We start from the raw sequence: 14,635 nt of genomic DNA on the forward strand, positions 1-14,635 counted from the left end.
GTGATTAACCTTCTCTTTATATCACTAGTCCTTAAATGTACTTAGAGGTGGTGATCGAAGCACTATAATCAATTGAACTTTCGAGCCAAGATAAAATGGGTATGGTCAATGACCTACATTCGAACTTTATACGTTGAATATCATCAATGTCGTCACTATTGAAGTAATCGACAAGAAGTAGACAGGTTTGTTGATGACCCAACATGACCTTTAATCGATTGATGGAACCAGTTATTGATCCAACACAACCCAGCCCCGCTTTGACCCGACCGAGTTGGTGTAATTAGTGTTCGACCTGATCGTTATAGCCTTATAGCTAGGCGGTCGGAAAACTCCTACTTTCTTGTAGACTTGTAGTGCCTATAAACAACCCGATTACCACCTTTAGTAAAGGGTATATGAGTATCTCTCTCTAAACAAAACAAATTATAAATTTAAATTTCTTCATTAGAAGATAGGAGTAATTTTTAGGGGATAACTTGGCTACAAACATAGCCTTTCAAGCAAACCAGTGTATGAGCATAGATTACTTATATCTAGTTTCATGAGTGATGGAGTGTAAAGTGATGAAGATGTTTTTTTTTAGGTAAGAAAACTAGATTGATCCTCTAGGGTAGGATCAACCTATCTCTGAAAGTGATGAAGATGGTTTGTGCATGTACAAAAATGTGTTGATTCAATTGAAATTTAAAATATGGGCCAAGGAAATTTTGCTTTTAGCTGATGGAAAATAGGAAAACGGTGGAGAAAGTAAATACTGTAGTATTTTTTTTTTGCTCTTTTAGATTAATTTAGTAAGTGTGCAAGACATGACCGTCTTTTAAATTGATAAATTTCTAACTGTTAAGAAAGCAAGTTAGCAGGGAAAACTAACGGAGTTATTAGAATCCCTTAACTGTAAAATTTAGAAGTTGAGGTCCTTAACTGGAAAAAAAAAGAAGCAAAGTATAGGTCCTTATCTTCCCCTTAACTCATTTAGCAACTCAACGACTTAGAAACGAAGTTGGAAGAATAAATCGAAGCCTGTATTATATGGATTTGTTTTCAATAAATACTTTGAAATAAACCCACTTTAAGAATTTATGTTAAATGTGTATAAATATACAGAGGAAACTAATGATCTAATCCTACTCGAAGTTTCAACATTTTTATGAAGTAGCGGGATTAGCCCAAATATAAATATACAGAGGAAACAAAACAAACACACGACTCCTAAGCGGGAACCACATGAAGCCCAGGAACGCCTCCAACATCATATTTAGGTATATATAGTGAGACGTAAGATTGTACCAAAATACCTAAAAAAAGTTCTCCAAATTCCTAGTGGCGTTCATTTGCCCAAATCTCTTTTCACTCCGTTCATATCAATAGATCGATTCGATAACAGAAAGAGCAAGACGACCAAGATGGAGACCAGGATACCATCTTCAAACGTATACATACCCCCTCAAGTGTTGACCCGAATTCTTGCAAACTTATCGGCAAAAACCCTATTAAGATTCAGGTGCGTCTGTAAATGTTGGTGTTCTATTATCGACGACCCTTATTTTGTGAACATGCATTCCAAACGGTGCAACAACAAAAACAAAAACAAAAACTTAAATTCGATTGAATTATTAGAGCTCGAGTGTTTAGAACATGGTGGATTAATTGGATGTTTGCTGACACTTCGTGAGGCTGACACTTTCCGTAAAACTGGTGATATTTTCAATAGTTCTGAACGCTACGTTCTTCATGGAAGTTGTAATTCTTTGATTTTAATAAGCCTCGATTTCTGTGATGGCGAAGGAATGAGAATATGTAATCCTAGTATTAGAAAATCACTGCTACTTCCGCATTGCCCTCTTTTTCAACTGGACGACTACAACAATACCTATGTACTTGGATTTGCGTCTCAGAGTAATGACTTTAAAGTCATTGCAATCTCATTTTTGAGTATTCGAGGTGTACCGCTTCCAGAGATGCGTCTTGCAGTTTTCACACTAAATGATCAACAATGGATTGTCAGGGATCGTGATGACGGTTTGTCTCCTAATCATTTGTACGGGCCTTATTATTTCTGTGATGGCGGAGCTCATTGGCTTGGATGGGCTCCATGCAAGGATAGTATTAGTAATCAAGATAAAAAATCAACTCATCTTATTTCTCTTGATTTTGATACGGAAAGTTTCACCTTTTTGGAACTGGCACTTGCGTTGGATGAAGATATAATAACTTTAAGGTTTCTATTTCTTCATGGGGAGTCATTAGCTTATTTTTGCATTTCCTGTGAACGTCTCAAAATATGGGTGTTGAAACAGGAGAGCGGAAAGAGGGAGTGGACTTTATGGTTTTCAGGTCCGAGTGCTTTAGGTTTTGATGTGTTCTACTATGAAGGATCAAGAACAAAAAGGGTGTTATATTGTGATGGTGATGGCGATGGTGATAGTGGTTATCTTATTTATGCGAAGATCTCCTATAATATTGCTACAGGCGAAGTGGGGCCGCTTCAAAAGACTATGAATCCTTACAGAACATTGGAACCGTATGGAGAGAGCTTGGTGTTTTATTATGAAAGCTTGGTGTTGTGCAAAGGATATGGTGTTGAGGATATGACGACTTCACCAATTCGCTGGGGTAAATAACATATTCAAAGATAGGTCTATCTCTATATATTGATATAGCGTGATATTCTCCTAACAGGTTTTAAGCGATGAGAACAAAATTTATAGGACGGAACAAGGAGAATTGCCAAGCAAAACCATTGCAAATGAATTACTCCATGCTAGAGATGTGTCTGAATGTCGAAGATGTCACTGTCTAGAGGCTTGTTCCACTCCGAATCAAGGGAAATTCTCAGTTTTTGTTCGGTTAACCGGTTTTGTTTACCCCTCAATTTTAGGACTTGCGAGTTTTTTTCCATTCAATTGATAAATAATCTTTCTATAACTTATTATAAAATCGTTTTATTGGATATAAATTTTACCAATTAAGTCTCTCTTATGGAGATGAAATTTAGATGGATAAATGCGGGCCATGTCGCTGTACCGTAGGAGACTCGGTTAGAGACTTGGAGCGTAAATAAATAGAGTTATTGTGAGTTGTGAGACGATGATTTAGACTTCTAGTCAATATATAGTTATTTTCTAAGATCGTCTCACATTATTAAACGATTCTTCTTTATATATAAAAACAATTATTTATTGATAGTAATACTTAAATGTTTAGCAAATATATAATTTGTGTTTTAAAGGAGTACATTTGCCCAAACATCTAACTTTACAAGTCTTACGGAGTATAATATTGCTACTCCTTGCCAAGTCCTGTCAATTGGAAAATCTACAAGCCATTATGCAGAATAAAACGTACGAAGTATTAGAAATGTATTCTGAGAGCTTGGCGTTGTGCAAAGGAAAAGGAACTCAGGATATGATTTTTCTTGCGTAAACAACGCGTCCGAATGTAATTGTTACCAACTTAAACGAGATCGATGATTGTAGGAAGACCCTCAGTTGTTTTGGTACTCCAACCTATTTTTGTTTTACTGTTGCGTGAATCTTTATTACTACGGAGTATAAAATAAGGACACTAAGGTTATAAACTTATAGTATGGTGATGGATCCTTAGATTAACATTTCGACTGAGTATAATAGCATAACTTGCAATCTATATTACTTTGAATCATTTTATTTCCTCACGTACCCATCACCCATGTCTAATATTCGATACTCGGACATTAGTACAACACTTTCACAACTTATGTTCAACCAATGTATGAATATTTTTCGTAGAAAAAACCATGTCCAACACTAGAATACGCACTTATGTAAGATCCCCTGCAATTGTACCATACTGCACCGTAGCTGCAATAATGTCTTCGATTGCATCGCATTCCACCCTTCAAGTACCTACTTGTCAATAATTTGTTTGACTTGTTTATTCCTTGGGAGGGATACTTTAACCAAATATACACAAATGTTTAAGACGACGGGAGTAGCTCATAAATCATAAATCATACTTCACACACAATCGCAGTTAAAAAAAACATGCTACTAACAATTACAAGTAACACTTGGGTTTCATATTCTCCGATCGACTCAAAGGTGTAAACTCGTAATGTGTGCATACTCTAGATTAAACTTAACCATATTCCTAAAAATAACAGACCTGCAACAATTGTTTTGAATAACAACAGACCTCTGTCTCAATGCCACCCAATTTGCTGCACATGTTTTGGAACTCCGTATCCTTTGGACAACACCAAGCTCTCCGAATACCTTTCTAGTTGTGAAAAGGTGCTCTTATATTTATTTAACACCTGCACTTTGCCAGTAGCTATATTATAAGTGCTATTCGTACAGACAAAATAGCCGCCATCTCTCTCAAAAAAGAACACCTTTTCTTTTTTACTATAGCACAACTCGAATAATTTATAACCATTCCGACTTGATTTCCCCGAAAACCATAGTGTCCAAGGCCGCTTTATGTTGTCCTGTTCTAGCACCCATATGCTGGTACTTACCTTAGAAATAGTGAAAACCGCTAGCGACTTCCCAAGAAGAAACAGAAACTTGAAGGAGCTTGTTTTGTCCAAACTAATTGGCAGTTCTAAAAAGGCGAATCTTTCCTTATCGAAGTCAAAGGAACCAAGATGAGTTAATAATCCACTCCCTTGATTATCATTATTTGCGAGCCAGTATGCCCCTCCTCGAAAGAATACATCAATTAACAGTGAAAAATACTCAAACATACTAGTACTAGTAATAGTAATGTCCATATTTCTGACAGTCCATAGTTGATCACGGAGTGTATAAACTGCAAACTGCAAATTTCCCCGAGTATTTTCGAATGACGAGAATACAACCACTTTATAATCTTTACTATTAGAGGCGTACCCCAACAAATACGTACTAAAGAGTATAGAATTGGGAAGTGGGCTAGTAGGAAGTAGCAACGATTTGCAAATACAAGGGTTCCACAATATAAATTCTTCATTGGAATGATATTTATCATATTGTAGTAGTAAAAGCAACCCATTACAGCTACCTAAAATAAGATACGAGTACAAACCAGATTGCAAAAATATACGAACAGTACTTTGAAGAGTTTCAGAGTGTAGAAGAGTGAACCACCACTGTTTATGATCATAGTTACTCAGACCCTCGACGATTTGCAATAACTGATTATTCCCATAATTGATTTGGGAAAGTTGAAGATGCAAGTGAACGAAATCAGGGTTGTCAATAATAGAACACCAGGATTTACATACGCACCTGCATATTAATATAGTTTTAGCCGGCAACAATGATAAAATATGTGTCCAAATTTCGGGTGGCAAGTAGTTGGATTCTGAAGGTGATGATTTTGCTTTCTTTCTTCGGTTCTTCATATTCTTCAGCATCTAACGTTGGCAGACACCGTGGAACGGAAGGAGGTTTATCTCCAATTGAATCTCTCTCTCTTTTTCCAATCAACTAATTGCTACGGAGTACAAGTATGATCATACGTACTATATATCATCTTTTCGGTTCCATAGAAGTATTCCGTATTGATATCTAGAATTTAAACAATTACTCAATTACGGATGTCAATTAAACTAGTAACCAAAATTCAGAACACAAAATCACATAATAGACATTAAACAGAAATTCAAACTATTAATCTAAAATAGAATTGGGAAGAGGGAATTAGGGTTTGAAGAATTGAAGGTTGAATAACTTACACCAAATTAGGGATAGAACGGCCGGCGGCGGCGGCAGGGTGCAGGAAGACGGCGGTCGGAGTGGTGGGGAGGGAGGCTGCAGGCGTGGGATTGTGGTGGTAGTCGTGATAGGCAGTGGAAAAAAAGAAAAGAAAAGAAAAGAAAGGAAGGGGAAGTATGGAAGTTAAAGCAAATTTTTTTTTGGGTAAATTAGGTTATTTGATAAATTAATTGGAGATTTGGAGTTGGTATCAAACTATTTGGGGATTTTGGGTTCACAAAAATTTTGGAGAGACGTTTTTTCAATAGTGCTATTGGGAGACCTCTTACATTTTGGAGGTGAGAGACCTACTGAATTTCTTTTTTTTTTTTTCTTATTATGTTTCACGCTAAATTAGTGGGAGACAGTCTCTCATAAGACCTAGTGAATGGTCCATATTATCAATTTTTTTTTCTTATTTTTTGACAAAGCCACTACTTAAACTAACGATTTTACCTTATTTCAAAACATGAAAAATAACTGTAACATTTGGAAATGGAGAAAGAGCAAAGCCTCTAACTAAACCAGTGGCTTCACCCTTTATCATTTGGCAAGAGTGGTCCCAACTCCCAAATAATTTGAAACCACACTCAAAAATTTAATTAATTTATCAAATAACCTTAATTATCCAAAAAATTCCAAAAACAAAGAAACTTATACCCACCATTATCCAAAAAATTCCAAAAACAAAGAAACTTATACCCACCGCCTGGTCATTTGTTTACTTTTAAGGATAAGTAATGAGATTGGATGATCAAATAACTCATTAAAGCCATGCCTGAAATAAAAGGGAAATAAACGAATAAGACACTCTAAAATGAAAATGGTAAACAAATGGCCTACACAATCCTTTCCACTAACAAACCGAGCTATATATTTTCCAAAATTTACCAAGGCGTGGCCATAAACACGCTAGCCACTGTGTTCGTGGGCTAAAAAATTCATGGTGACACGGCCCGCATCCAGTTCTAACCTGCATTTGATATTCTCTTTCTTTGGCCCAAATTCAAGGGAGACAGTAATTTTGTCATTGTACTCCTAGACGCCTCATATAATAATTTTACTAAATTTAACCTAGTTGTTCATTAGAAAACTATTGTTTCACCCGGCTCATCAATCATCATCACTATCTTATGGAGAAAACTAAGAAGACGATAACATTGCTGAAATCAAAGTACATCCCACCTGAATTATTAACTCTAATATTCGCACCGTTGCCGGTGAAAACACTGGTTAGATTCAGGTGTGTTTGTAAATCTTGGTGCTCCATCATTGATCACCCTGATTTCGTTTCCATGCATTATAAACTCTGCAAGAGTAATATTGACAGCAAAAAATTATTAGCTTTTGAGAGGTTGGGACTCCATGGTGACGAAGGATGCTTACTGACAGTTGTCAGATTAACACACTTGGAAAATCTGCTCAAATTTTCAAAAGTAGTAAAAATTATTCTCTTTTCGGAAAGTGTAATGGGCTGCTTTTAATGTATTATTCCTCGTACCAATTGAGACTATGGAACCCTAGTATTAGAAAATCATTGGCGATTCCCTCTTGTCCGCTTTCTTATAATTGGTCCCACCATGTTGTGTATCTATTTGGATACGCGAATGATAGTAAGGATTACAAAATCATTGCGATATCATTCGAAAAAGATGAATCAAGCACGAAGAAGCCAGTTAGAAATACGTGGGTTGCAGTTTATACACTTAATGATAAAAAATGGAGGCTGAGAAATAATCATGACCTGAATATAAGTTGTTGGTACTTCACTCGTATGTTTCCGTATAATTCTTATCAAACAACGGCATCAAATGCATTGATCTTTCAAGGGGCAGCATACTGGATTGGAAATGACCCAAATAACCCTGATATTGATAGCTACTATGAATCAACTCATCTCATTTCTCTTGACTTTGATTTGGAAAAATTCACCTATTTGGAACTCCCATTTGATTTGGAGAAAAAATCGGGATTTATGCTTCGTCTTGGGGAGTCACTTGCGGTTTTTAATCCTCTTGATGTAACTGCGCCCTTATGGGTGATGGAGCAAGAGAACAAAACGGGGGCGTGGAGTCGATGGTTTTCTGGACCTTTAAGTTGGGATTATTGTGAATTCTTCGACGAACCCACGGAGACACCAGTGTTTTATTATGAACACTTTCGGAAGCTTGGTAGACAAATGAGCAGTTACTCTGATTTGGACACATATTTAGAGAGCTTGGTGTTGTGCAAAGGATACGGGGCTGAGGATTTGACATCTTTCCCATGAATAACAAATGCTACTCCTTTTCTCATATGTTATTTGATTACTGTTTGGTTTCTCTTATGTACTGTGAAGGGAGTCACGTGTTTTGAACCCAGATAATGAGCACCACCCCTGATTTCTTTATCAACTAAGCTAACAAACATTCTATTATCTGCGTATGCAAATCCTTTTTTTGGGGTGCAGCTCTTTTTATGACAGTGGGTTTTGTTTGTTTCGATTTGGCTAGAAAATTAGGACACTAATTTAAAGTATCGCTGGTAATGGAGGTTTAGATTAACATTTTAATCGCGATCGAACTAGTTTGATTGTAGTTTCCAACATTCAATTCTGTTCATTGTAGTACGTTTCCAACATTTCAATCATTGTCATTTTGTGTTTTGCCTTGAATGTCCTCCATCTTGTAGCTGATGAATAATTCAGGTAGGGTAAATTTCAAGGCTGCGAGCACCATGCTTGTTTCAGTCACTTTATCGACTTAGCTAACAAATATTCTACTGTCTTTGAATGACAATCTTTCTTTTTTTAGTTTCTTCCAGTGTAAAGTTATGCAGTGGAAGACCAATTTTTAAAGTTAAAAGTGACGGCCTGAAGGCAATTTAACACCTCCGTCTTCTTCATTCACAATCTCCGCCTTCTTCATTCACAATCTTATTGACTTCATACAACGACTGTTCTTCATCACTGTTAGAACACATTGGGTTGATGATGCCAAGTCCCTTTGTTATTTGATTGTTTGTTCTTAGTTGAAATGATTAGTGATTGAAGCAATCAAATGGACTTTCAACAATGATTCAAGATGATCAAGCTAATCAAGGAAGTCAAGACAATGATATTTTCCAAGCCTTAGTCGACAAATGTAAGAGTAAGTGTAACATTCTCATTTAAGTCAAGTAATGGCAAAACCATGCAACAGTACGCTGTACTGTGATTTCTGGTACTATCATACGGAGGAGGAATTTCGACCAAATGTTTTTAAGTGTCAAAACTTTGCAAACTTTAAACATTAAACATTTGAATTTTCAAAAGCTTGAAAATAATCTGAAATTTTGGAGTCACAAGCCCACTTGACTAAGCCTCTAGATTTGTGCAAACACCTTTTACTAAAATGGCAAAGAAGACTTGTCAAACTTCTAAAGTAAGAAAAACTTTTTGCCATTTTGGTAAATTGTCACATGTTGAGTGTAGAAGCTTAAGTTTTCTGATTTCTTAAGCCCCAAGCCTATAGTCTAACACTTACCATCACTCAAAGCTATCATTTTAATATTGGATTTAATCTTTCTAAGTTGTACTTACCTAAGACTAAATCCACTATAAATAGAGTGTCTTAGTCACATTTATTTCTTAAGACTTCCAAAGCATTTATTGTAAAACTTTGCAAATCATTTGTGCATTTAAAGCTTTGTTCTTCAAGTGTTTGCAAAACGTTTTTCTGATTTTAAGTCTTCAAAATTGTTTTCGAAAAAGCTGTAAAACCTCCAAGTATCGGTTCATTTGATCTTTGTGACATAATGAGTTTGTTCCATGATTCTCGTGTTAGATCTTCATTGTAATCTCCATGTTCATTTAGTGAACTCTTGAGATTCAAGATTCTGTAACACCTTGAGATAGAACCCATAAACTCTTGAAGCGGAGTAGCTTTAAGTTTGAGTGCAACCGGAGTAGGTTGGCGAGTTATTTTCATTGTAAGGGGTTTAGTAGTTTGAGTAAATTTCTAAACAAGCAATAAAATAACGGTTGGACGTAGGCCTCGGAGTAGAGGCTGAACCAATTTTTAAAATGTCGTTTGTTTGTTCATTTACTTTTACGTTCTTCCACTTTGCTATTTCTCGCATGTACCTAATCAAGTTCTGTGTCACAGTCACCTATCTTGTGACATAGAGTCGTTTGTACCTTCTTGTGAACTTACATTTAATTAAGTTTCTCAAGTCTTGTACTTCAATATTCTTTACTTAAGTTAATTAATTAACCAAGTTAAGGATAAAATTTTAAAAGGTACACCTAATTCACCCCCTCTCCCTCTTAGGTGTTAATCGTTCTTAACTCTTCAATCACCCTCTGTATTCATCATTTTCACGGATAACTAACAATTCATATTCCTTTTTTCTTAAATAAAAAACAATTCACACAATTTGATTACCAAAAATAATCCCCAAACCCCAACTACTTAGATTTTGACATCTCACATAAAAAACCGGAGATGAAAATTGGGTCACTCACGTTCGTCGTGGGATGGGTCAAGAAAGTTGGGTCATATATATTGGGTTCGAGTTGAGTCAAAGTAAGCTGGGTCACATATATTGGATTTGAGTTGGGTCATATTGGGCTATGGGTTGTATATACTTGTATTGAATCAATAAAAAAACCGGGTTCCTTACTGAAGTTATAATTAGAAATGTTAAGCTTGACCCGACCTGAAAATCCCACTCGAATCGCTTTTTCAAGCTGGAAGACCCGTAATTTTTGACCCGTGATCCGAAGTAACCCGAACCTGAAATGACCCATTATTTTAGGGTCGAAACCCGACCCACCCGTTCGACCTGATGAGTGAAAGATAAATAAAGAATATTATTAAAATATTAATATTTTATATTTTTATATTTTATTTGAAATAATAAACTGAAAAATAATTTTTTAATATTTTATATATAAAAATTAATTTTATATTATTTTATAATAAAATAATGTACCACAATAATTTTAATTATCTAAAAATCTCTTAGTATAGTACAATAAGTAATGAATATAATTATAATATTATTATTAAATATAATTTAATTTTACAAAAGTTGTTTTTTCGGCTAAAAATGGTAAAATTAAAGACGGCATAAACATTTTTCTACCAGAATTATGACTCTGACCGACCCGAGACCCGTATAACCCAACCCGTATTTTTACTCGACTCATCGATCAGCCCGACTCGTTTAACAGGTCTAGTTACAAATTACAATACATATAGAATCCTCGTTATATAGGGGCTTTATTTTTGTCAATATAGTATATCATATGGGGGCTTTATTTTTGAATCGATAATTTCACGCGTAAACAATTTATGGACATATTGATATTAGTTTTAAGTAATTGATGTGAATGTCAAGTTGTTGTTATTTCAAATATATTTTAAAGGTAAATTGTTATCAGTTCATCCATTAAGTTGAGTCAATCATATCACAGTCATGTTGAGTTTGGGTGGGACAAATAAGGTTACTATCGGTAATTGGTACAACTTCAAGTCAAGTCGGTTTGGATTCGGTTAATCTAATTTTCGGGTTATATATGGGCATATGGCCAAGTTTAAGGCGGTTTGGATCGGATCAACTTTTACCTAGCAGCTCGTCAAGGTCGACGCCTAAGGCCCTATTCTTTTGAACTTAATTTCAGCTCATCAGCTTCATTCATTTTAGTTCATTTCAGTTCTCTCTTCACAAATTAACTATTTCCTTCACTTCAGTTCAAACCGTTTTAGTCCAAAAAAAGAGGGCCTGACTCAATTACTAAAACCCTAAATATTGAGTCATTAACCCCTGAAGATTTTATGAAAATTAACCTAGGTGTTCATACAATAGGAAACTATCGTTTCACTATCTCATGGAGATAACCAACAAGAGGAAGAAGACGAAATCATTGTTGAAATCAAAGTACATTCCACCTGAATTATTACCTCTTATATTTGCAACATTGCCAGTGAAAACTCTCGTTAGCTTCAGGTGCGTCTGTAAATCTTGGTGCTCAGTGATTGATCACCCTGATTTCGTTTCTATGCATCTTAAACTCTGCAAAACTAATATTGACAGTAAAAAGTTATTAGCTATTGAGGGTTTCGGAGACTATGGTTATGAAGGATGCTTATTGACAGTTCGTCACAGTAACACACTTAGAAAATCTGCTCAACTTTTCAGAAGTTCTGAAATAACCCGTCTTTTAGGGAAGTGTAATGGGCTGCTTTTGATGCGTTGCTCGAACGAATTGAGATTGTGGAACCCGTGTATCAGAAAATCATTGGCAATTCCCCCTTGTCCGCTTTGTCAGCCATGGTTCTGCCCTGTTGTGTTTCTATTTGGATACGCGAATGATAGTAAGGATTACAAAATCATTGCAATATCATTCGAAGAAGATGAAATTAGGATGACGGGGCCTGTCAGAAATATACGTGTTGCAGTTTATACGCTTAATGATCAACAATGGAGAGTGAGAAATAATCATGACCTTAATATCAGTTGTTGGTACTTCGGTCACATGTTTCCACGTAATTATCATCAAACAATTGTATTAAAATCTTTGATCTTTCAGGGGGCAGCATACTGGATCGAAAAGGACCCAAATAACCCTGATAGCTATGAATCAACTCATCTCGTTTCTCTTGACTTTGATTTGGAAAAATTCACGTACTTGGAACTCCCATTTACTTCAGAGGAAAGACGGGCATTGAAGAAGTTTGTGTTTCGTCTTGGGGAATCACTTGCGGTTTTCAGTGCTCTGTATCAAACTGCGCGCATATGGGTGATGAAACAGGAGGTGTGGACTCCGTGGTTTTCCGGGCCTTTATGTTGGCATAATTGTCCAAAGGAACTACCAGTGTTCTATAGCGAGAGTGATGCTGGCAGGTGTCTTCTCTCTGGAAAGTACTCGTATAATATTGATAGTTGCCAAGTTCGGAGTCTTGGTAGACAAATGAGCAGTCATTTGAATTTGGAAACGTATTTCGAGAGCTTGGCGTTGTGCAAAGGATACGGAGCCAAGGATTTGACATCTTCACCAGTTTACCTTGAGTAACAAATGCCACTCCTTCTTCATGCTGTTTGATTAGCAATAATTACTGTTACTATACATTGTAGCTGTTTGGTTTCACATTTTCTATGTTTTCACTTTTCTTATGTTATGTGTGAAGTAGGTCACGGGTTTTGAACCTAGATGATGAGCACCAGCCTCGATTTTTTTTATCAACTAAGCTAACAAACATTCCATTATCTGCGTATGCAAATCCTTTTTTAGGTGTGCGGCTCTTTTTATGACAGTCGATTTTGGCGTTTAAATCATTTATCAACTAAAATTTAGGAGAACAATTTGTCTTCCGTCTGATCTACTAGGTTAACTGATGTGAATCATTATTGGCTAGAAATTTAGGAGACTAATTTAAAGCACAAATTCTCATTGAATACGGACACTATCTATCACAAGCGCTTAGCTGAAGAGGATTGTGTCCCTCTCACAAAATGCAAATGGATAGTGCAAGCTTAAGTGGGAGTGTCACTATCCGTCTTCAGCTAGTGACAGATAGTGGCCGTCTTCAATGAGACAGACTGAATTTAAAATATGCTGATGGGTTCTTAGATTAACATTTTCGTCGAGATCTAGTTTGTGCAGTTTCCAGCATTCCCTTATGTAAATTGATAGGAACTACGAATGACAATAATATTTACAGAACATTGGTAAAAGATCGGTCTACTTTTTTTCGTTTTGGGTATAATTTGGACGTATCATTGGAACCGAATAAACTTGTGAAATAGTGCATACATAGTTTTGCAGCCTTTTGCCTTGAATGTCCTCCAACTAGTAGCTGTTGATAGTATACGTCTTGAGTTTTTAATACATCTTATGTTGGCTGATCGTAGTTATTTAGTGAAATGCAGTAAGGATTACAAAACCATTGCGATCATTCGACACAGATGAACTTAGGAGTTAGGAGCCTGTTAGAGAAATATGTGTGTTGTTGCTGCTTATACGCTTCATGATGAACAATGGAGACTGAGAAATAATGGTTACCTAAAGCTTTAGTATGTTTCCGAGAGGCTATTATCAGAAAAGGGTATCTAAAGCTTTAATCTTTCGCAAAAAAAAAAACAAAAAAAAAAAAAAAACTTTAATCTTTCACAGGGGCAGCATACTGGACGTGATAGCTATGAATCGACTCATCTAGTTTACCTTGACTTTGATTTGGAAATCTTTACCTACAGTGGAAATTCCACTTGCTCTAGAGAAAAGACGGGTATCTACATTTGTTTTTCCTTTGTTTTTCGTCCGGAGGAGTTTGTCATTATAGACGGGTATATTCGTCTAAAAAAAAACTTTAATCCCATTTGTTTGTCGTCTTATTATGAAGGTGGTGACACATTTGACCCATATATAACTATAGATGGATAGTGTCCGTCTAAAGTGAGATTTTGTGTTTGGTTTTCAATGGGTTTTTTTTCCGTGGAAGTGCCAGCGTACGGGTGATGGAACAGGATTATTCTCACTTGTAATCCTTAACTTTTTCATTTTCTAAGTTGTACCCCTCGTTTTTCAGATAAAAAAAGTTGTCCGACAATATCTTTCGGTTACAAATTCAGAAAACGGATTTTTTTTCAAACCACTAATCTCATAAAGGCCTTGAGTTTCAAAAAAACATTCCCCGCTTTATGAATTCGTAGTCGGGGCTATGGTTGGTCATAATTTCTTTAATGAATAAACTTTGACTAACTATAATTCTTGAATCTCGACTACAAGTTCAGACAACGGTAAAGTTATTTCAAGCTGGAAATTTTCTGAAGACAATTTGAAAAAATCGAGAGTTAATTGACGTTCAAAGATTTTTTTTTAAGGACAGAGTATATCTTAGAATCTGAAAAGGTTGAGCATATTCTAATTTTTTTATTTTTTTATTCATTATTCA

At 35.8% G+C, this 14,635-nt stretch overlaps 4 protein-coding genes across 4 annotated transcripts; 3 read left to right on the top strand and 1 right to left on the bottom strand.

Annotated features, from left to right (window-relative positions):
- Positions 1-1,556: 1,556 nt before the first annotated feature.
- LOC141587861 (uncharacterized) lies at positions 1,557-2,624 on the top strand. The gene has a single exon (XM_074409329.1). It carries the CDS (start codon positions 1,557-1,559, stop codon positions 2,622-2,624), a length of 1,068 nt encoding a protein of 355 aa, XP_074265430.1.
- Positions 2,625-4,183: 1,559 nt separating this feature from the next.
- On the bottom strand, positions 4,184-5,874 carry LOC141587862 (F-box/kelch-repeat protein At3g06240-like). The gene is made up of 2 exons (XM_074409330.1): positions 5,702-5,874; positions 4,184-5,534 (listed from the first exon to the last, which is right to left on the bottom strand). The coding sequence occupies exon 2, from the start codon at positions 5,378-5,380 to the stop codon at positions 4,184-4,186; it is 1,197 nt and encodes a 398-aa protein (XP_074265431.1). The 5' UTR covers positions 5,381-5,534; positions 5,702-5,874.
- Positions 5,875-7,098: 1,224 nt separating this feature from the next.
- On the top strand, positions 7,099-7,989 carry LOC141587863 (F-box/kelch-repeat protein At3g23880-like). Its single transcript, XM_074409331.1, has one exon. It carries the CDS (start codon positions 7,099-7,101, stop codon positions 7,987-7,989), a length of 891 nt encoding a protein of 296 aa, XP_074265432.1.
- Positions 7,990-11,571: 3,582 nt separating this feature from the next.
- On the top strand, positions 11,572-12,756 carry LOC141587864 (F-box/LRR-repeat/kelch-repeat protein At2g27520-like). Its single transcript, XM_074409332.1, has one exon. It carries the CDS (start codon positions 11,572-11,574, stop codon positions 12,754-12,756), a length of 1,185 nt encoding a protein of 394 aa, XP_074265433.1.
- The last annotated feature ends 1,879 nt before the right edge of the window (positions 12,757-14,635 follow it).

Source organism: Silene latifolia, chromosome 6, assembly GCF_048544455.1.
Source record: "Silene latifolia isolate original U9 population chromosome 6, ASM4854445v1, whole genome shotgun sequence".
Classification (NCBI taxonomy): Eukaryota; Viridiplantae; Streptophyta; class Magnoliopsida; order Caryophyllales; family Caryophyllaceae; genus Silene; species Silene latifolia.